This window comes from Triturus cristatus, chromosome 7 (genome assembly GCF_964204655.1).
Source record: "Triturus cristatus chromosome 7, aTriCri1.1, whole genome shotgun sequence".
Classification (NCBI taxonomy): domain Eukaryota; kingdom Metazoa; phylum Chordata; class Amphibia; order Caudata; family Salamandridae; genus Triturus; species Triturus cristatus.
The window spans coordinates 574769708-574792922 of record NC_140590.1 but is presented as its reverse complement, the minus strand read 5'-3'; the positions used below and the strand labels follow the sequence as shown (position 1 = coordinate 574792922).

The following is a 23215-nucleotide window of genomic DNA, read 5'->3' as shown; positions in this document are numbered from 1 at the left end:
GAAAAAGAACTCAGGAAATGAAAATTTTCCTAGCTAACGTAACGGAAAGTTTCAATTCTATTAAGGACTCGGAGGCGAGGATTATGCCTTCTTCCTTCACTTTATTCCACAGCAACCTGAAGGTAAACAAAAGACTACATTTCCCATGAACCATAGGGAAAGAGTAGTCAAAAAAGACAACATGGTAACAACCAATGAACACAGAGTATGAATGTCCAATCCACGATGAGAGCGTCCCACATAGTCCTTTGCTAGTGTCCTCTCTTCCTCTTTCGGAGCGTGACGACAGCTGACCCGAACTCCTCAAACATCTTGCTTTTGAGTGTCTGAACCTGCAAACAACAGAAACGTATTACTCCAGGAAACACAAAGGAACCCTGTTATGGAGCAAGACAGGTTACAAACATCAGAAAATTGTCCATCAACATTGGAAAAACATCTACTTACTGTCATACGGGGAGGGATCTCCTCCAGGAGTGACGGGCGGGATAATCCTCGCCTCCGAGTCCTTAATAGAATTGTAACTTTCCGTTACGTTAGCTAAGAAAATTTTCATTCTATGTCAGGACTGGAGGCGAGGATTATGCTTGTTCAAAGCTTGCCCACAACCAGCTGAGCCATATTCAGAACTGGTTTGAAATAGAACCTCTTAAACGTAGAGTCCGAGGACCAATCAGCAGCATTGAGGATATCCTCAAGGCGAGCACCCAGGCCAAACGCCTTCGACGCCATTGCACCGCGAGCAGAGTGTGCTCCAAAGTCCCGAAGGCTTATCCCAGCCTCCTGCATCACCCACCGGACCCACCTGGCAATGGTGGGTGAGGAAACCGCCTTAAAGGGTTTCCGGAGCGCAATGAGCAACTGGCGTTCTCCCGGGGGACGGAATTCTTCCGTCATCTCTTCATATGCTTTTAGGCACTGAACCACGCATAACTTCGGCGAGTCCAGGAACGCCGGGTACGAGATTACCCTAGTATGGCACTTCGTACGCCGTAAAAGGGTGAAGGTGACCCCGTCAGGGGTGAACATTCTTCCAGAAATATCCAGGGCTCGCACATCTGAAACTCTCCTGCAAGAGATCAAGCAAAGGAGCATTGCCAGTTTTGCTGAAATCTCCTTCCGAGAAAAGAAACTGGTTAGGCTGCCAAGAGAGAAAGAGATCCCACACGTCCCACAAAGCGGAGTAACGAGGTTCTGGGGGTAACGAGAGCCTCACTCCACGGACCAACCTGCACACCAAGGGGTGTTCTCCTATAGGCTTACCATTAATCGGGGGGTGGCCCGACGAAATAGCCGACCGAAAGGTATTAATGGACCGGTAGGCCAAACCCTCAGAGGCCAGATGGGCCAAGAAATTCACCACCTGAACCACGTCTGCGCCGAAGGGATCGTAACCCCGTCGCACACACCAACTGACCCATCTGTTCCATGCGGACTTGTATCGTTTAACAGTGCCGTCCGCCCAGGCCTTTGAGATGAGGCTCTCAGCCGCTCGCGAAAGTCCTGGGGCTTCCCATCTACCCCGGAAATCCGCCACACCATGAGAAACAGTGACCCTGCCGACACTAGCGGGTGAAGACCCCCGTCGGGATTCGTGAGAAGAGTGGGAAAGTGGGGGAGTAGGATTGGAAAATCCCAGGAAAGTTCCAGAAGAACTGGAAACCATACTTGCGACCTCCACAGGGGAGTGACCATCACCAGGTCTGCCTTCTGCCTGCGAACTTGCGCCGAAGAGCGCGTGATCATTGCGAAGGGAGGAAACGCGTACCCCCGCTCCATGCTCCAATCCTGCAGGAATGCGTCCGTGGCAGCCGCCAGCGGATCCGGTCTCCAACTGAAGAACCGAGGCATCTGGTGGTCCAGTCTGGACGCAAACAGATCCGCTGAAAAAGGACCCCACAGTTCGTTCAGGGCCACAAAAATGTTCGCGTCCAACCTCCACATGCTGGAGTCTCGGAAATGGCGAGATTGGAAGTCCGCCTCTACATTGTCCCGACCGGGGAGATACTCTGCTGTGACGGAGATCTGGCTGTCCAGACAATACTGCCAAAAACTGGCCACTAGGTCCGAGAGAGCTTTGGATCTGGTGCCCCCCAGATGGTTCACGTAGCGGACCGCTGAAATGTTGTCCATTTTCAGCAGAACACACGACCGCACCAAGTCTTTCGTCCAGCACCGTACGGCAAACGAACCTGCCAAAAGTTCCAGACAATTTATGTGTAATTTCTGTTCGTCTGGAGACCACAAGCTCCCTGTGGTTAACTCCCCGCAGCGCGCACCCCAGCCCAACCGGCTGGCTTCTGACTCGATCACCAAATCCGGGGCGGACCCAAAAATCGCTCGGCCGTTGCAGGCCTCCATATGATCCAGCCACCACTGGATCTCGGCATTCACCTCTGGGGGTGAGAGTCACCGTGTGCGAATAAGGGAAACCTTTCCTTAGAAAGTAAGCCTTGAGGCGCTGCAAAGCCCGGTAATGAAGCGGGCCCGGAAATATGGCCTGAATGGAGGCTGACAGGAGGCCGACCACACGGGCGAGCTGACGGAGGGAGATTCTCTGTCTGGTCAGGACACGACGCAACTCGTGTCTGATCTTGGCGATCTTTTTGGCCGGAAGGCTGAGAGTGGAAGAGGGTGAGTCGATCACGAACCCCAGAAAGGTAAGCGATTGGGTTGGATGTAAGAGAGACTTGCTCTGGTTGATAACAAACCCGAGATCTTGAAGGAGGTTCACCGTCATCTGGAGTTGGACTTCCAATTGACGCGGGCAAGACGCCATCAAAAGGAGGTTGTCCCCTCTTGCCCTCAAAAACCTCCACCACCGGTTTGAGAACCTTGGTGAAGCACCACGGCGCCGACAAGAAGCCAAACGGGAGGGAAGCAAACTCGTAAATCCGGTCGTGCCAGGAAAACTGGAGAAACCGCCTGTGCGGAGGAAAGATCGGGATCACCAGGTAGGCGTCCTTGATATCTAGGCGAACCATATAGTCGCAGGGTCGTAAAACATCTCTCAGGAGGTGAATCCCCTCCATTTTGAAATGGCGATAAACCAGCCATTCGTTGAACTCGCTTAAATTGATGACGGGCCTCTTGCCACCGTCTGCTTTGTCCACTAAGATATTGCTCAAAAAACCTCTGGAATGGCGGGTGGCGGGAAGAACGGCGCCCTTGTGAAGGAGGGATGCGACCTCCTCGTCCACTAGTGCGACGTCTGGAGCCGAAAACTGAATGGGACGGGGACTTGACCGCTGAACCGGGGACCCTGTGAATTCTATATGGAACCCCCTCACTGTTTGGAGAACCCAAGCATTGTGTGTTAGGGACAACCAAGCCTGAAAACAACCTTGCAACCATCCCCCTATCTGCGATGGGGAAAAAATTAGAAGACTCACCGGAGTTGGAGGCGGTGGAGCCACCGCGGAATCCTCTTCCTTTGCCTCTGCGGCCTCTGGTAGGGTAGAAGTTCCCAAATCGCGACTGGTCCTGCGACTGACCGGAGCCTTTCTGGTTACCCTGCTGGTGACCTCGACCGGCCGAGCGGCCCCTGCCTCGACCGGCCCCGCGAAAAACACGGGGAAAAACTTTCTTTTTTATTTTTTTTATTTTTTTTAAAAAACCTTTATTGACACAGCAGTTATGTACAGTCACGGGCCTACAACCTCCGAGGCCGGCCGCTAGTATGCAAAAAGGAAACACAGTACAGCCAACAAATGAGCAACCTACATGGGAGGGTGGCCGACAGGCCCACAACTAGACTCCATCCAACAAGAAGGTTTTGAATTAACGTTTTATGAAAAAGAAACAACAAAACAAAACTAAAACTTGCTCTCACATGGGGGGGGGGGGCAGCCGCCACTCAGCGGCACTATAGGCAAAAGCTAGTATTAGGCGAGGCAGGAGGGAAGGTAGGGAAAAACCCAAGTACCAATTCCAGGAAGGAACAGGAATATCCGAGCTAAGGGGACAGAGCTACATCGGAGGCGATCACCAGGGGGGGCGTGCATATATCTCTGCGGTAAGAATTCCACGGCCCCCACATCTTATTCCATTTTTTGGGTTTGCCTCTAGCAACATACACGGTTTTCTCCCGGAACATGCACCAATCCATGTTTTCTCTCCATTTTGACACCGTAGGAGACCTACCCGAGCCCCACAGCTGCGCGATGTCCCTTTTGGCTATCATATTGCCCAGAGTCACCCAGCGCTCCTGGGCCGCGTTACAATCAGTCGGTTCCCACACATTCAACACACAGCGCCGCGCTTCCGGGAGTAAAGCCACACCAGTGACCTCCTCCATCACTGCATGCACCCTAGTCCAGAACCGGACAACCACTGGACACTCCCACAAAATATGCAGAAAGGTACCAAGCAGGCCACAGCCACGCCTACATAAACCATCACTCGAGTAGCCCAAGCGAAGCAAACGGGGACCGGTAACATAGACCCTGTGTAGTATCTTTAACTGCACAAATCTAAGGCGAGCGGGTATGGCCACTTCCCTCGGCGAGGCTACAGCCGCAACCCAGTCCTCGTCGTCCAATTCTAGGCCATCAGCGACCCATACCTCTCGCAGGCGGGTGAGGAGGTCCGCGCGGGTATTAATCAATTTTTTATAGATCAGGGAAATGGTGCTGTCTGGCAAGTACTCAATCAAAAAAGGAAGAGGGGGACCAGGAGCTGGTTATGGTCCAATGTCCGTGCTCCACTCATGACAGTTAAATCAATGAGGACATTGTTCCCTGTTGGCGGTGAAACAAAAATAGCGATCACCTGCTCAACACAAGTAGAAAGAGAAGAGAGAGTGTAGAGGGAGGGAGGGGGTTAGAAGGGAGATGAAAAGAGGCAGAGAGAAATTTCCCCAGTCTCAAGGATCCAATCCCGAAGGGGAGGACTCAATGTAGCCTCTAGTTAGCCCTCACACACCCCAAGGGATGTCTTGCTTCATCATTGGGCTTGTTGTTGCTCCTCATCGGGCCGGCGCTGCAATGCCCGACGGTCCCCCGAAGGGTCTCTTTATCGGAGGTCTTTTAAAGAGAAAAGCCGTAAGGTGAATGCGGGTATGTGGGCAAAAAAACAATAAAGGTGGATCCGAGAGGTAAGTGATAGCGTGCGTGCAGGGTGTGTGAATAAAAATGCCTAGGGGTGTCCAAAAAGTAAGTTTTAATATTATGGAGCCTCTGGCAAAGTAAAAAGACCAAAAGGTCGCAGGGTCACTAATAAGCACAAGGTGCTAATGTGACTTTAATAAAAGGTCGACATGTTTCACGCCTTATATGCCCGAGCGGGTCAGTGGCGTTTCATCAGGACCAAATAAGAGTGAAAGGTTGTGCACGGTGAAGACGAGGGTGCCAGAGATTGGAAGGGTAACCCACGTCTTGAGAAGGTAAAAAGAGGTACGGGGCTGCGGGGTACAGTGACCTAGTCAGCAGAGACAGAAAGAGCGTACCAAGCTAGTGTAACCTGTGGGGGAAATAAACGGGAAGGGAAAAGGGGAGGAGAAGGGGAAGGTTGGGGTTCGGAAGGAGGGGGAATAGAGGGAGGAGGGAGGGGTGACAGACACACATGAATGGTTTAGACAGAACTGGTACATAAAATCAGTCACAGTTTAACAAGAGAACACAGCAAGGGACTGTCTGTGACCCCGAATACCATTCGCATAATAGTTGTGCGGTCACCCCAGTGACCATGTCAGCAGGAACATACACAGATAACGTGTCAGACGTCCAGCATCGGTGTCAGACACACTTTACTAACTCGATGGTGGAATGTTGCCCATGAGTTGTGGGGCGGTGTAAGAGGGAGACCAGACATGTTAAAACATATATATATATCTCGATCCATCCTCTGGAGTAGATCGTTGACAACCCCGATGGTGGCGTCTTGAGGGATGTTGGTGTACAACGCCTCTACGTCCATGGTTAGAAGGAGGTCAATGGGTTCCGTATTCTCTTGGTTGATGTTTTCTATGAGATTGAGGACGTCTCGTGTGTCCTTGAGATACGCAGTGGTGTTCTGAACCAAAGGACGGAGGAAATAGTCGCTGAATTGGCTCAGTGGTTCCAGGAGGGAGTTGATGCCCGAAACAATGGGTCTTCCAGGAGGCGGGATGACCCCCTTGTGTATTTTGGGGAGGATGTAGAAGTATGGTGTTTTGGGGTCATCGTTGATCAAAAATGCCGCTTCCTGGGGGGAGATCCACCCCTCCGTGCTTGCCTCGTTGACCAATATCTTGATCTTTTTGGACAAATCATCTGTAGGGTCTTTATTCAATCTGCGGTAATATTTGGTGTTCCTGAGTTGTTTCTCACATTCAGCTTCGTAATCAGTGATGTCTAAGAGGACAGTCGCACCCCCTTTGTCTGCCGGCTTTATGATGATCGTCTCATCTCTTCTGAGTGACTCCAAAGCCTGGCGTATCTTGTTAGGAAGGTTGTTATACGTTGGCCCTTTAATTAATTGAGTCGTCTCTTTTAGTACGGCCTTCTCAAAGGTGAGAACCTCTGGTGGGACCATGGAGGAGGTAGGTGTAAACTTGGATGGGGGTCTAAGACCAGTGTCATCTCTGTCCTGGGGTGGTTTTCCCCGAAAGAATGCCTGTAGTCGAATTTTTCTGAATAATTGGTGTAGTTCCTGATTCGAACTGAAGTCATCTTCCTTGGGGGTAGGAACAAAACCGAGTCCTAGTTCAAGGGTCGTGGTTTCCTCTGCATTCAGCCGTCTCTTGGAGAGGTTGACAATCAGGGTCTTTGATTTGTCATGCTCCTGGTCTGTCTCTGCTGTTGCTGTTGTTGGAGTTGTCCGGCGTCTTGCCATTGAACCTGCTTCTGACCTCTTCTTCTCCCTCTGCCTCGCCCCCTGCCTCTGTACTGAAAAGGAGGTGGTGGGTTAGGGAAGAATGGTTGAGGGTAGCCGGGCTGTACATAGCCTGGTTGTGGTCCGTTGAAGGTAGGGTACCACATTGGGCCTTGAGGTGGATAAGGGGGATGGTGAAAGCCATATGGGTTGGGTGGCATATGTTGGGGCGGTGGGAGAAGTCCCTGTTGTTTCATAGCTCTTCCCCAGCTTCTATCACTTGAATTACTGTAGGACGACTGTCCCGAGTGATTAGATGAAGTAGAGCCATCTTCCGAGAGGGCATCGTTGTCTGTGGTTTGGTAGCTGATATACGGGTAAACTTTTTCCCTGTCAAATTTTTTGACATATTTCTGGAGTTTTGTGATCTTTTGTTGTAACAGGTAGTCACAGTGCTCATTCATCTCGCTATTGATCTCTGCGAGACGTGTTTTGAACGATGATATGTTGATCCCTGTTTTCAACCCATCTTCAGAGATTTTGATCTTGATGATCAGGGCTTCTGATAAGCGTTTGGCTGTAACGCAACCGTAAGTACTCTCAGGAAGGATCCACAAGGGAGACGCCTGACGACCCTGTATGCGCAGCCCACCCTTACGTAGGGACCCCACCTTTAATCAATCTATACTCTGTTTGGTTTCCTCAGCAAATAGGGCGCAGGCAGCCTCGGCAATACCTAGGAAGCCCCCGTTCAGATACACGAGGGTAAGGATCTGGGTATACTCTTCCTAATACCGGTTGTATGTGTATTTATGTATTCTCGAATGCCCATTTTACACTTACCATTTGTAACCGAACAGATTGTTCGCTTGTGGTCTGAGGTGTCAGGTTCTTCTTGACTCATTCCCCTAAAGTTCAGTGGGTCCGTAACCTTGCTCTTTGGACTGTTTATACTTTTTGACCTCTGTACTAAGACCCATTTTTGTAGATTATCACTGGCTATGCTCACCCATTGTTCACGCACTACGTGCCGTTCATTCTGGCATTATTAATGCCACTTCACAAATGTTTTCCTCGATTCTAGCATGTATGTCGAGATATATATATATTTTTTAACATGTCTGGTCTCCCTCTTACACCGCCCCACAACTCATGGGCAACATTCCACCATCGAGTTAGTAAAGTGTGTCTGACACCGATGCTGGACGTCTGACACGTTATCTGTGTATGTTCCTGCTGACATGGTCACTGGGGTGACCGCACAACTATTATGCGAATGGTATTCGGGGTCACAGACAGTCCCTTGCTGTGTTCTCTCGTTAAACTGTGACTGATTTTATGTACCAGTTCTGTCTAAACCATTCATGTGTGTCTGTCACCCCTCCCTCCTCCCTCTATTCCCCCTCCTTCCAAACCCCAACCTTCCCCTTCTCCTCCCCTTTTCCCTTCCCGTTTATTTCCCCCACAGGTTACACTAGCTTGGTACGCTCTTTCTGTCTCTGCTGACTAGGTCACTGTACCCCGCAGCCCCGTACCTCTTTTTACCTTCTCAAGACGTGGGTTACCCTTCCAATCTCTGGCACCCTCGTCTTCACCGTGCACAACCTTTCACTCTTATTTGGTCCTGATGAAACGCCACTGACCCGCTCGGGCATATAAGGCGTGAAACATGTCGACCTTTTATTAAAGTCACATTAGCACCTTGCGCTTATTAGTGACCCTGCGACCTTTTGGTCTTTTTACTTTGCCAGAGGCTCCATAATATTAAAACTTACTTTTTGGACACCCCTAGGCATTTTTATTCACACACCCTGCACGCACGCTATCACTTACCTCTCGGATCCACCTTTATTGTTTTTTTGCCCACATACCCGCATTCACCTTACGGCTTTTCTCTTTAAAAGACCTCCGATAAAGAGACCCTTCGGGGGACCGTCGGGCATTGCAGCGCCGGCCCGACGAGGAGCAACAACAAGCCCAATGATGAAGCAAGACATCCCTTGGGGTGTGTGAGGGCTAACTAGAGGCTACATTGAGTCCTCCCCTTCGGGATTGGATCCTTGAGACTGGGGAAATTTCTCTCTGCCTCTTTTCATCTCCCTTCTACCCCCTCCCTCCCTCTACACTCTCTCTTCTCTTTCTACTTGTGTTGAGCAGGTGATCGCTATTTTTGTTTCACCGCCAACAGGGAACAATGTCCTCATTGATTTAGCTGTCTGGCAAGTAACCATCAAGTATACGATCTTCTAAGGGGGAGGCCTCAGGAATATCAGCCGGGGTCGGAAAGGCAGAAAGCAGGGCGTGGCGGACCTGCGCGTAACGAAAGAATTCCCTATCGCTCAGGCTATATTCGGTCCGAAGGACATCGAACGTTTTAAAAGCGCCCTTCGCCCACAGATCCCCCACTTGGCTAATACCGATCGTGTCCCACTTCTCAAATCCCTTAGGGCGCCACAGCCCGCCCAACTCTTCAGAAGCATACAGCGGAGTCGCACGAGTCAGGCGGCCCTTCCAGCCCGTAGCAGCAGTGGCGCCGTGCCATGCGCGTACAGCATTGTTCGTGGGGCCCGTAAGTTTAGTGCGTCCCTTCTTGGAGTAAAGCATGCGATTGAAATCCCCACCCGGCAACAGTAGCTTATCCATCTCATACGCGGGGTTCAAAGCTGGGCCATACGTCCCATGGTTCACTGCCACCAGCTGGGACGCCCAATAATACCTTCTGATATCAGGAAGAGCTATGCCACCATCGTACCATGGAAGAGTCAGCTTAGCAAGAGCGATACGTGGTCTCCCATCCCACACCAGCTGTCGCTGCAGGCTTTCCACCTCCCGAAAATACCGTGTAGGCACCACGTCCAGCGTATTCTGTAGGGCGTACAAAAAACGTGGCAGAGACATCATTTTAAATAAGGCCGCCCTGCCCAGCGGCGATAACGGAAGCCTCCGCCAACGAACTACGTCAGCCCGAAGCCGCTGAAGCGATGGCAGCAGGTTCAGAGAGTAACGAACCACTGAACTCAAGGAGACGTGAATGCCTAAATATTTAAATCCAGACTGAGAGATTTGAATCGGACAGCCGCGAGGGAGAGGAGGGGGGTCGCCAACCAACACATATACACAGGACTTGGCACAATTATTAACAAGCCCAGAATTGCGGCCGAAAGAGGTCAAAACATCGAACAACACTATCAATGATTTCCGCGGCGAGGTGAGGTAGAGCAAAATGTCATCAGCGTATAGTGACACACGGTCCTCAAACGTCGGAGTCCACCGGATACCCGCCATAGAGGGCTCCCACCTCAGCCACGCCGCCAGGGGTTCCAACGCAAGAGTAAACGAAGCGGGAACAGGGGGCAACCCTGGCGGGTAACCCTCCCGAGCACAAAGGGGGCAGACACCCTACCATTCACCACCACCTGCGCCAGCGGCTCCACATACAACAGTTTCACCCATTTAATGAATCCGGGTCCAAAACCAAACTTGGCCAGTGCCGCCCAAACATACGACCATTCCAGCGTATCGAACGCCATCGTGGCGTCCAAGGACGCCAAAATGGTGGGCTCCTGGATACAATCGACTCTTGCGAGAACTCCATGTAGGCGCCGCAGGTTCAACGCGGTGTTGCGATGCGGAATAAAACCAGATTGATCCGGATGAACCAGGTCGCCAATTACAGTAATCAGTCGATTTGCCAGGACCTTCGCAAGAATCTTTGGTTCGGCATTTAGGAGTGAGATAGGCCTATAAGATGCACAACCGTCTCGCGGCTTACCCTCTTTATGGAGAACCACAATAGTTGCAAGCCGTTGGTTCAGCGAAAGGGAGCCAACCTCAAGCGACGCATTAAACATCTCACGGAGATGAGGCGCCAGCTTCTCAGGACGAAGCTTGTACAGCTCGATCGGCAGACCATTCGGGCCCAAGGCCTTTCCGGAGCGGACCGCGCGAATTGCCAGTGCTATCTCATCATTCGTCAATGCCGCATCCATCAAGTCTCTGTCGGAGACAGAGAGGCATGGCAATGTAATATCTCCTAACAATTGACGAGAGTCATCCTCCGGCCTATCCGAGACCGACGTATAGACGTCGCGCAGATGATCTGCAAAACAAGTCACTATCTCTCCGGGATCTGTGACACTCACACCGTCAGCACGCACAATCACCGAAACCACACGATTCACTCTTTCGCTCTTTTCCAGCCACGCAATCAATTTTCCAGCCTTGTCACCCGCATCATACAAGCGCCCCTGCTGTTCCCGACTAGCGAGCTTGGCAGCATTCGTAACCAGCGCCCTATAGTCCGACTGCTTAAGGCTAAGGGCGTGAAGTTTCTCCCTCGTGACTCCCCGCCCAAGATCCCCTTCCATACTAGTTATATCAGACTCCAGGTGCACCACCTCTTCGTTTTTACGCTTTTTAGCAAGGGAGATCAGGGATAGGGCCTGCCCACGGATCACCACCTTAAAGGCCTCCCACAATGTCAAAGCTGACGAGACGGAACCCTGGTTTTCCGCGAAAAACCGGTCCAGAGACTTCACCAATTGGGCACGAACTGTGGGGTCACGGAGATACCAGGGGTTAATCGGTGCCACCCTCCCCCCAGCCCCCAAGGCAATATCCAAGTGGAGCAGCACCGGGGAATGATCCGAGATTCCACGAGCAAGATGTTTAACTTCCCCAATCATTGGGGCTTGGGCGGCCGGCATCAGCACATAGTCCAATCTAGATAGGGAGCCGTGGGCCCCAGAGTGAAACGTAAACTGAGCCAGCCCCGGGTGCATCGCTCTCCAACAGTCAACCAGTCCCATAGTGTCAATAAAACCACCTAACCAAGAATGCGCCCCAGGGAGGTCTCTGGGCGGGTGTCGATCCTCTCTACCAGACACAACAGAGTTGAAATCCCCACCAACCAGCAACAGGCCCTCAGGGAGCCCGAGCAATAGACCTCCCAGATCCGCGAAGGTGGTAGTCTGCAACCCAGGGGGGACGTAAACTGAAACCAAACACAAAGTCTTACCCTCCCACCGGCCAACCAGCGCTACGTAACGCCCCCGGTCATCGTGCTTCACCTCATCAATTTCCAGTGGGAGAGAGGTTCGGACCAGAATGCCTACCCCTCTGGATCCAGTGGTAAAGCCGGAATGGGCCACCAAACGGTAGCCCCGTCTATTCAATGCCTGACAGGAGTTGCCCACCAAATGCGTCTCTTGTAGGAAGACGACATCAGGAGAGAGACGCTTCAGATATTGTAGCACCACCCCTCGCTTCACACGGTCCCCCAAACCATTGACATTCCATGTTAAAATATGCAACCCCCCATCCCAACCACAACGATCATCCCACCCGCTACGAGAGCAAAAAACAGAACATCGATCACCTGGTATAAAACACACCTGAAACAACAACAACTCCCCCACCACCACCCCCCCAACTCCCGTGACACACCCCCCCACCCTGCACCCCTGCACTAGAACATCTAGCCACCCCAACTCGCAGTGTGCCTGTCGCCCCGACATAAACCTAGTCTACGAAAAGAAAGAAAACCCCCCTAGAGGAGGAAGAGTCTCACCAGATACCCCGCAGCCCCCCGACACAAAAGGAAGGGCAATGCAGTCCCATGTACTAGGTCACCCCTGACCAAAGTCTGAGTTCAACACACGATTAGCCAGGAACCATAGTTCAGTAGTTCACGGGTGCTCCGCCGAGCCACCTCCGTCGTCCTCGGTCCGCTCCTCTCCCCCGCGTCGACGATGCAATGTATCAAGCCATTCCTCCACCGCATCAGGCCGGTCGAAAAAGTGGGTCCGGTCCTCCAGTTCAACACGAAGCTTAGCCGGGAAAAGCATGGCGTACTTCAGTCCCATGTCTCTTAATCGCCGTTTCACAGTCAGAAACCCCATGCGCTGTTTTTGGACCGCCTGAGTAAAGTCAGGATAAAAGCTAACGTCCACGTTCTCATACTTCAGCGGGCCATTTACACGGGAGGTCTGTAGGATGGCGTCGCGGTCCCTAAAGTTAAAGATCCTGGCGATGATGGGTCGCGGTGGGGCCCCCGGCTTCGGCCGACCCCCCGGAACTCTGTGGGCCCGCTCCACCATGAAGTATTTACTGAGGCCCTTTGGCACGAGGTGGTTCAGGATCAATTCCTCCACAAAAAGATCCACTGACCCATCCTCCGACCTCTCCGGCACACCTACAATGCGCACGTTATTTCGCCGTGTCCGGCCTTCAAAATCCTCCAGCCGCTTGACCGAAAGGTCGGCGAGGGCCCTCAGACTGTGAAGCTCCGTCTGCAGGTCAGTAACATCTTTCGTAAGGCCCGACGTCGTGAGAGCAAGTGAATTGACCCTGTCGCTGGTTTTCGAAAGGTCCGCTCTGAGTAGGTTAACATCAATTGACACAGTGTCCAGCTTGTGGGCCAGAGAGTCAAACCGCTGGCCAACCGACTCCTTCATGGCGTCGATGGCACCCATGACATCGCTGAGTGTCAGTTCCGCCGAGGATGACTGTCCCTCTCGAGCCACCTCTGCGAGCCCACTCGGACCAGGAGACCCCTTCTGATGGGCATACCGATCCATATTATTCGTCTGCACATAGCCACCTCTCCGGGTAGCCTTGGGCCTTAGCTTGTCCCCGTCTAGTCGGGCCGCCATTACACGGCAGGGGAAACCAACTCTTGGACGCCCGTGTGTTGTAGTGGTTCCCTGGGGGGGGGCACACCGCAATCAGTGGTAGACAGCTCCCGCTACCGATATCACCCGCCGGCCTCCGAGCTGCTCAGATGTGGAGCATCCGCAGGCGCCCGCCCTCCACGTCGCTGAGGAGAGTCGAAAGCGAAAGTGAAACCCGGGGGGCACGGGTCAGCCCGAAGCTCCGGATCCGTTGTTGTTCAATTGGGACACGGGGAAGATGCCAACCCGAGTCCGGGGCAGCGCCGCAGAGCAGGCCTCTTTCCCAAAGACCGAAGAAGTAAAGTTCCCAAAGTCCGATTTGAGTTCTGAGAACAGGAGTATCCTCAGCGTAGGTTCGCCCGTAGTATTCCTTCAAAATATCAGGATGAAATCCAGGATAATCGTGGGAGGCTGCGTGGATCTCGGGAGCCCTGTGCCTACGCGTCCATCATGGTTGGGCGCTAGGCTCCTCCTCCGGGAAAAACTTTCTTGATGGTGGATTGTGCCCTGTCGAGGGATGTGAAGGTATTCACGAACTTGCCCAGTTCCTTCACAAAAGGCTCGCCAAACAGGCCACCCTGAGCCACGGCGCCAGCCTCGGAATCCGCTAGGTCTCCTAATTTTGGATCTATCTTTATGAGCAGAGACCTGCGGCGCTCGGTTGAAAGAGCGCAATTGGCATTGCCCAGGAATATAATCACTCTTTGAGCCCAGTTGGAGAGGTTTTCCGGGGAAATAACAGAGCCTGACTCCTTGGCCTCTTCAGCCATATCCAAAATCTTGGTGGCCGGCCCTAAGGCGTCCAGGAGCTTGTCCTGGCAGGCCCTCCAGGACCTATCAATCCCTTTTTTGGGATCGCGAATACATTTTTGCAAAAAGGTGAACATCCTGGAGTCAATCTCGGGGGTGAGAGCTACCTTACCCTCCAGCGAGGGCCGAGGGCACTCAGCCCGCAAGCAATTGCGGGCCTCCTTTTCTAATGGACGATGGATGTGCTCTGCCACATAAGCCGCCACCTTGTCCCCGGGGACCCACTCCGAAGAGCGGGGATGAACAATTTCATTTGGATCCAACATGTCTGAGGTAATCGAGGGGGGAACAGTAGGGCGAGAGGGAAGCCACGGCCTGGAAGGGTCGGGGCCGGAGTCTGGATCAACAGACGCGCCCTGATCCATATCCCTAGGGGCAGGAGGAGGTGGGGTGGGGGGAACGACCCTTGGCTGTACTGTCTGAGTGTCGAGAAAAGCTTGTCGCAACCACTCAAAAGCGTCGCAATCCACTCCAGGCACCCGAGGGCGCTTACTCGGAGGGGAACCTGTGGGAAGGGGGACCAAGGGAGTAGGTAGGGCAGCTTGGGAACCCATGCGGTGTTCCTGACGAGAAAATGCCTCATTAATCTGGCGCGACAGCCTGTCTTCCAGGGGAGAAATAACTTGACCCACGGCCTGGTAAATGGAGGAATCTACCACCTCATAAAATGCATCCCCCCAGGGCATCTCCGCAAGAGGGTCTTCCTCTTCCGGGTATTGATCGTAGTACTCCATGAGCCAAGATAGCGGAGTGGCAACTTAACAGCCGTGAACAGGCCTTGAACTAGAGGCTGGGTGTCAGCCAACTCAGAGGCGCAGCTAAAGAGCCGCGATTACAGGGAACAAGCCCCCCCAGGGACCACTGCTGGCAACAAAAGAATATATAAACACTACACCCCTATGCCAAGAGGTGCTCGCTGGTCTGGGCTGGGTCCCTTTATGAATCCCTGGGCAGGGAAAAAGGTACAGGACCTCAAATGAGGCGTTTTGTGAGCAAAATAACAGACCCTGATCACCAACTGCTCTTTGGGTGAACAGGGCATAATGTAAGCAAAAACGTCCGATCGCTGGTTAACTTTACCGCCGATCGCCGGTACAGACCCCCAAGCGGGCGTATGCCTCCGACCGGAGCTCTTCGGGACTGACGCGCTGTAGTGAATCAGCCACTTTTGTGGTCTGACACCCTATGATGACCCTCAACCACCACCATTCTGTACTGACTTAAGTGTGTTATGTTACCTTAGCCTTAATGTAGGATGGGTTTGCATATGCCTGCTTTTCTTCTGTCTTTTAGTGGAATAGTCTTTCCAAGAATAGAAGGTATGGGATGTTGAGGTGCAGTCTTGTGGGTGGTGGTGCACACATGTGCTCAATGTTGTATACTGAGGGATTAAGTGTATAATGTTATTTGGGTTAGGTGAATTATGACTTTGACCTATTGGCTTTGACGTGCTCTAATGTCATTCTACCTTCTGAAATTACCTTGCTTCAAACTTTTCTGTGTGCACAGTGGTGCTTGTAAGTTGTGTGGATGAGAATTATAGGTGCGGACTATTGCCTTTGACAGGGCCTCATGTCTGACTCTGCCTTGCTGCTGCGTGCACAACCGTGCTTGCAAGTTGTTTGGGTTATTCACATTCAAGGTCTTGGTGTTTTCCTGAGTGATTGTTTTTGTTTAGAGTACTGTGGAAGGCCTTGTGAGGGCTTCGTCAAGACAGAGGCTGGAAGAAGTGCGAATGGAGGAAGAGACTTGAGAGCTCCTTACTGCCATGGAGATGCTTGCTTGGAACTTAGCCAGTTCTGGTAAAATTCCTCTGGCGGTGGGAGGAGGTCTTTCACGAATCTTCTAGTGTGTTTATAGCTGAGGGTTGCAGGCTGAGAAACTGGGAGTTTGGATTCCGAGCGAGGGCAGACGTGTCTATCTCGGATTGAACCCTGGCTTGCTGACCTCTGATCCCCGGCTGTAATTCCCCCAGTCAGAAGTGGGCAGTGTATGCACCAGGTGATGTATTGAGTTGTGTGGTTCTTTGATCATTGGAGGTGTTTTCTTTGTGGTGTGGGAGGTGCACATCCAGAGTACTCCTCTGCTCTATATATATGTATATCTTTCTGATCTCTTGCAGGACGTCCAGTGTACCTTATCTTATATCAGTTATTGCTTGTTTATTCATCAGTATTATGGTTTGCTCAGTTATTGATTTATGCCTTTAGATTATAAGTTTGCTACATATATTTGAATCTTATGCATTTGGTATCTGAGACAGCTTTTGTTTAGAGTATTATGTAATAAACCCCAAGCATTATTCTAAAAGTGATAGTCTTTGCATTTTGTTATTTGCCTCCCAGGTGGGAGTGCAGGGATTGGGTGTGGCTTATTGGTGAGAAGCTACATTCAAAACACGCGCGCGGTGTTTGAATTCTCTGAAGAGAATCAAACCCCGCGACGCGCCTCCCGCGACCCACCTGCGCCCTCTAGAGGCGGGAGGACCCAGAGCAAGCCAGCGATGCGCCGCGTAGGGACGAGGAGAACCTCGACCCCGCGGCGTGAGTGAATAATTAACCAACGCGCTGAAGCGCGAACGGAAAAAAAAAACTCCGAAAGGCGAGGGAAGCAGCGCTGAAGCGCGACCACAACACCGGCAATAAAAAATGTCTCACAGCACATTCAAAACGTCATGGCAATAAGCAAAGCATCTACGTGCAACAATTATGACCAGAAACGCTAGTATTAAAATATCACCAGAACCCCTTAAGCACTACATAGAGAAAGCATTGAAGGGTACTTATCTTGCTGCGGAGCAGCGAAGAAAGATTAAGAGAGGACACTAGCAAAGGACTATGTGGGACGCTCTCATCGTGGATTGGACGTTCATACTCTGTGTTCATTGGTTGTTACCATGTTGTCTTTTTTGACTACTCTTTCCCTATGGTTCATGGTAAATGTAGTCTTTTGTTTACCTTCAGGCTGCTGTGGAATAAAGTGAAGGAAGAAGGCATAATCCTCGCCTCCAGTCCTGACATAGAATTGGAAACTTACTATGTCTTGGAGTTCAATAGTATGGAACCTCATGGACTGAATGTAGATGAGGACCTTTATACATGCCTACACTAAGGTAGTGAGACAAGGGATTCTAAGAGTAAAGCTGCACAAAATGAGAACTTTTTGTTTTTAAATGGAGAAATTAAGACTATGAGGAAGAGGGACAGGAAAGGATTAGATGATTGCTGTACACAGAAGAAAATGTTTCCAAAATGGAGCTTTCTGTATGTACGGCTTCTTTTCACTATTTTTAACAGTTTTAAAAGTAAATTAGGGGTGGTTTTTCTGTATATCGATTTTAGATGTTTTAGGATATTGAGAGTGGTAGTAGCACTTGCATCTTAAAGCTTTGGAATATATAATGACATTTTAATTATGTATTTTTTTATAAGGTGTTTTAACAAGTATATGAAATATGAATAATAATATACTGTGAAGCACTTGCCCTTTAAATTTTTCAAATTTTGGAATATATAATTATATTTTAATTATGTATTTTTGATAAGGTGTTTTAACAAGTATATGAAATATGTATAACAATATACTGTGAGACACTTGCACTTTCAATGATCAATTTGCACCAAGCACTAGCACTTTAATAATTGAGAAAGTTTTTTTATGATATACATAATTGACCCCGTTAACTTTTGAACTGTTGAAAGTTATGTAGAACATATAAATTGCAGGAACTAGAGGTTGCAAAAATATAAATGTGGTTCTATTAGAACTGGATGTTCAATAGTGTCATTGTTATTTGCCGGGGAATCTGGATTAAAAGTGTAAGAGATTTGATGTCTCTGCTAGATATATAAAAATCCAGGAGGGCAAAACACAAGTACGGCTTGAACAACCATAAAAAGAAAATTCCATGCTCTCAGTTGCAGGAATAACTGTAATAAATGGAACTATCTGTGTAGTTGATGTTTGTATATGCACCTTGCATTTTCTAATACGGCCACCGTTTAAACAGAAAATAAGCGTGCAGGCTAATGTATTCAATTCCTTGCAGTCCTTCCTCAATGTTCTTGCTTTGTGAAAGAGAGTATTTTAAGGAAAAAATTATGGCGCTCTGACATCGTGAACAAGGCAGCTGAGACTGCTGAAACGCGTTGATGTTTTGTCATTTACAATAAAAAAAACGAGTGACCAAACCCATCTGGGAGTGCTGGATAATTATTTCCTGTGAAGGAGGAAAATTTTATTTTCGAATATATATATATATATATATTAACACCCCTAACAATTCGCAGCCAAGTGGCCTTTTATCACAGGCTGGTGGAAAAACTAAGAGACCATATTCTTAACTTTTCTTGGAAAACCTTTCATTTTGGAGTACCCTGACAACCAAAAACAGAATCACTCCCCGCTTTTATAAAACAGAAATTACAAAGACACATACATAAACCAACCCGAGGTGCTTGAAAAGGGGGAGGGGGGTGGGAAAGGATTTCTTTAATTATCTAGGCAGTTGCACAGATAATGGAAAGGTGTCTTGAAAGAAAAACCGAGGAGAAAGGGTGAGCTATCTAGGGAGTGCAGGATCTTATTGTAGAGGAAGAGTATGTATATACATTGTCCATACATCCATTGAAGGGCATCACTGGTATAACATGCCCTCACTATCCTAGATGTATATGGAGGTCCTCTTCATGGTTGAGGCCGCCAGGGATCTTACTTTGGAGTTGTATAATGTATTCAGATTCGAGTCGACGCAGGTTGCGTTCCCGATCTCCTCCACAGTCCTGGCTCGGGACCCTGTTAATACCAAAATAAGATATTTTAGACCAGATATCTTTTACCTGCCTGTGCGCCTGATCGCAATGTTTTACCACTGTGTATGTGAGATGCCTATTTCTTATCGTGCGTAGGTGTTACAAAATCCATTTGTTTACATAACAAATGCAAGTTAAGACATAGACAACATAGTCTGTGTTACAATTGATGAATTTGCGTATCTTTTCCCATTTCCCAATTGGAAGTTTGTACTTTTTCACATTGCAACTGCTGGTACAGGCCTTGCAGCGTCCACATTTATAGAAACCTGGGAGTTCCCTCAACCAGGTCACCTGAGTTTTACCCCCACTTGTTAGGTGACTGTGCACCAGAATATCTTTCAAAGAATCAGATTTACGATACATGATGTGTGGTGACGAACTGACCAGTTTGCCTATCGTCACATCCCTCCTGATTATGTGCCAGTGACTGCGCACTATCTTATGAATCGCCTGTGATGTGCAGTTAAAGGTGGTAATTAACCTAACATTATAAACAAAAAAGGGTGGAGATGGAGGTAGACATTAGGTTCATCCTCCAGACTGTGTATAGTTATTAACAAATCTGTAAATGACAGATCAGAGAACCTAATTAAAGGAAAGGGCTTCCGCTAAATGTGTGAAACAACGCACCGATTCTAAGAAGAGAAAATTGTCTTCTTGAGTCTCCTCACTCACCAAGGGTTGCCCCTAGGTGACATGCTTCATCATTGGGGCCATCCCAGACAGCTACTGTCTGGGGCGTGCTGCAAATTGCAGAACTACGTAGGAGCACTTTTTGTGAATAAATGTGTAGTGCAGTGTATGGGGGAGTGGTGATGGTGATGCTAAAAATACCTAGCTAGTGAGTGATTAATTTATTCCTGCTCCAAGTTGGTATGGAGAAAAAGGGGTTAGTAGTAGGGAGGAAGTGTAACTGTTGTGTGTATACTGTCCCTAGTATTTTGGTCGACATGTTTCAAGGTGTCCCCTAAACCTCTTCTTCAGGACCACATGGGTACCAGCCCCATGCGTACATGCATAAATCATATATCCTCAACCTCACTCTACCGCCGGAGGAAGTTCTTAGACTTCAGTCTCTTACGCCTTTCCCGTGGGCCACTTCCTCCATTCAATACTTGGGAGTCCAGCTGACGCCCACGTTGGAGAAGCTTTACGCTGCCAACTTCCCTCCCCTCCTCGTACAAATGCAAGCAGACCTCACAAAATGGAGGCCCCTCTTTTTGTCGTGGCTGGGTCGTATACACGCCGTGAAGATGACACTTCTTCCTAAACTCCTTTACCTATTTCAGGCCTTACCCATCAACTTAGATAGGGATTTCTTTCGTAAAGTGAAGGGTCTAATCTTACGCTTCATCTGGCAAGGGGGAAGAGCTCGCTTCTGCGTCGTTCTTGCAGGAAGGGAGGGGTGGGACTCCCAGACCTTCACTTATATTACAAAGCTGCCCAATTGAGGGTCCTGGTGGAATGGTCGAAACCATTTTCTGATAAGCACTGGTTACATATGGACCGAGAGTGTGACGGGACGGACAGTTTGGGACCTGGTGTGGCGGGGTAGAGAGGACAGACCCAAGAACACATACATCAGCACTGCTACATGCACCACCCTGGGAGTATGGGACTCAGTGTCGGGTGACGATAGGTGGACTTCGTTCCCCTCTCCCTTTACACCACTTCATTTTAACCCAGCATCCCCCCCAGCTTTACATGAGGGAACCTTTGATGCCTGGCGGGAGGGAGGTTGCTTGGCCTTGACTCACTTTTTCCACAACTCTGACCCTCTCACGTTTGACGATTGCAAGAGGCATTATAAATTAAGTGATGCGGAGCGATATCATTATGTTCAACTTATGCATTGGGCCCTTACTCCTCAGGTACGGGAGGCGGCTACCCTCCCCCTCACCAAAGTTGAGGCTTTCCTCACCAAGACCTCGGCCATGAAAGGGGTGATATCCTTTATTTTCTTCTCCGGTCTGCATTGTCCCCACGCCCACGATATATGTCTATGTGGGAGGACTTATTGCAGAGAGTCATCTCTGAGGAAGAATGGTCTCATTTATGGACCGATATTACCAGATTTAATCACTCCTCGGAGCTCCGGGAAGCCCATCTGAAGACTATGATGGAGTGGTATCTACATCCGTCTAAACTAAAACAAATATTTCCTGCTGCCTCTGATAGATGCTGGAGGGGATGCGGGCTCCTTGGGTACTTCCAGCACATTTGGTGGGACTGCCCAACGATCCGGCCTTTTTGGGAGGAAATTCGGGTGCATATAAAGGATATGTTGGGCTACCCCATCCCCTCAACTATAGCGAGTTTCCTTCTGGGGTTCCGTGATTCCTCCCTAGAAACCCAGTCCAGAGCAGACAAAACTATTATGTGGCTATGTATTGGCGCAGCCAAGATCACTCTGGCGGCCGCCTGGAAAACAAAGGAGGCCCCGGCTATCTCCCTTTGGCATTCACGTTTATGGAAGTTACTTAGCCTAGAACGCATGTCTGAAATTTTCAGGGAAAATTATAAAAACTTCCAATTCAAGTGGGGCCCTTTGGTCACCTTTCTCACACGAGGCCTGCCATCGGCTGTTTGTCCGACTTCCTTTCGAGCCCTGCATCTTTTCCAGTTTTGAGTTGGGATTTATGTCTCAGGACACTTCCCTTACGTATTTGTCGCCGCCACCATGGTAGGGGTGCGGGGTGGGTTCGGGGGGGGGGGGGGGGGGGGGAATTACTTTGTTATTTTTCTATGTTTTATTTCCTTATTGGGACTTGTTTGTTTAGGATTTGTTTCCGCATCTAGCACCTTCCAGCTGGAAGGCGTAGTCAACATGGCCATCACAGGATAAAGATATACCGGTCATACTGTTTAGTGCATGTCTTGGTACCCTTTGCTCTTGCTCTACGCTCCATTCCACTAGAAGCTATACCTTACAATTGAGCTTCCCCTTGTGCTGGGACCGGGATATATGTTAGACAATGCACTTTCTTCAGCAATTGTATTTACTGTTGGGTCCTTCTGTCCCCCTGCGAGGGGTACTGTGATGGTACTATCTTTGATTGTATGTTCGAGAAAATTCAATAAAAATATCTTTAAAAAAAAAAGCCTCACTTGACCTGCAATTGCACTTGGCCCTGAGGAGCTCACCATAAGAGATGCTCCTCTTCAGGCCATCAGGGTGGTAGCTACGCGCATGCAGTATGCTATTCCTGTCCGTTGCCTTTCTAAACAAGCTTGTTTGCAATGTTTCACCCTTAGCTTCCACTAGGACGTCAAGGAACCCAATTGTGGTGTTATGTACTCTACTGGTGAAATTGAGATTAAATGTATTACTAGACAGACCTGCAATGAAATGCTCCAGCTCATCCTGTGGACCATCCCATATCAGAAAGATATCATCAATGTAGCGGGTCATCAGAATGAGGTTGTCCAATCTTTTTTATAAAAGCAGGTAGTGATTTTATTTTGGATGTCAGAGAACCCCGATATGAAAGGTTTGTCAAGAAAAGTTAAGAATATGGTCTCTTAGTTTTTACACCAGCCTGTGATAAAAGGCCACTTGGCCAATAACCACCATTTATTTTGTTATGAGGGTACACAGGCACTTACCATTATGTAATGACTCTTATGTCATTCTAAGTCTGAATTAGAACTTGCTGAGTTACCCGCTGACTCGATATAGGATAGCGTGATGCTGCACTTGCTCATAGACATTAATCCAGTATGAGTTTCAACTGGATACTACATGCGCTAAACAGTCTGGGATGCGATTGACCTTTTCTTTGGCTTTTGTACTGTGACATTTAAACACCCCACTGTATGTTTTGTTTACACTCTGTTCGAGTGTTTATAATTTAAGCACTGAAATAACTATACATGAAATGCGTGTCATTGCGCTGGAGTCTGTTTTCCAATGTATGGATTGTCACACTCCAGTTGTGCATATATTTTTTCTATATCTATTAAACTTTTTTTCACCTTTGAACCGTTTAAAGCACATCCACTTCTTGGTTACGGGGTGACTTTCACAAAGACCGTTGGTCGAATTGCGTTAGTCAATAAACAACTATTCTTTCTAAAGATTCCTGAGTGCGAATTTTCCATATCGCTGCGAACAGGAGGCAAGCTCTA

General features: G+C 49.4%; 1 protein-coding gene across 13 annotated transcripts in view; it reads right to left on the bottom strand.

Moving 5' to 3' along the window:
* Positions 1 to 23215, bottom strand: part of SPATA20 (spermatogenesis associated 20) — a 2191885-nt gene that overhangs the window by 461316 nt on the left and 1707354 nt on the right. For 3 of the 13 annotated variants that reach the window (XM_085617134.1, XM_085617131.1, XM_085617128.1), the window contains one exon: positions 87 to 332. The exons of 8 other annotated variants lie outside the window; for them this stretch is intronic. In XM_085617134.1, coding sequence (XP_085473260.1) covers positions 252 to 332 — 81 coding nt within the window. In that variant the 3' untranslated portion in view covers positions 87 to 251. Of the gene's footprint in view, positions 1 to 86; positions 333 to 18469; positions 19068 to 23215 lie in introns of those variants that run through there. 2 more of the 13 variants (XM_085617130.1, XM_085617129.1) reach the window with 2 other exon arrangements.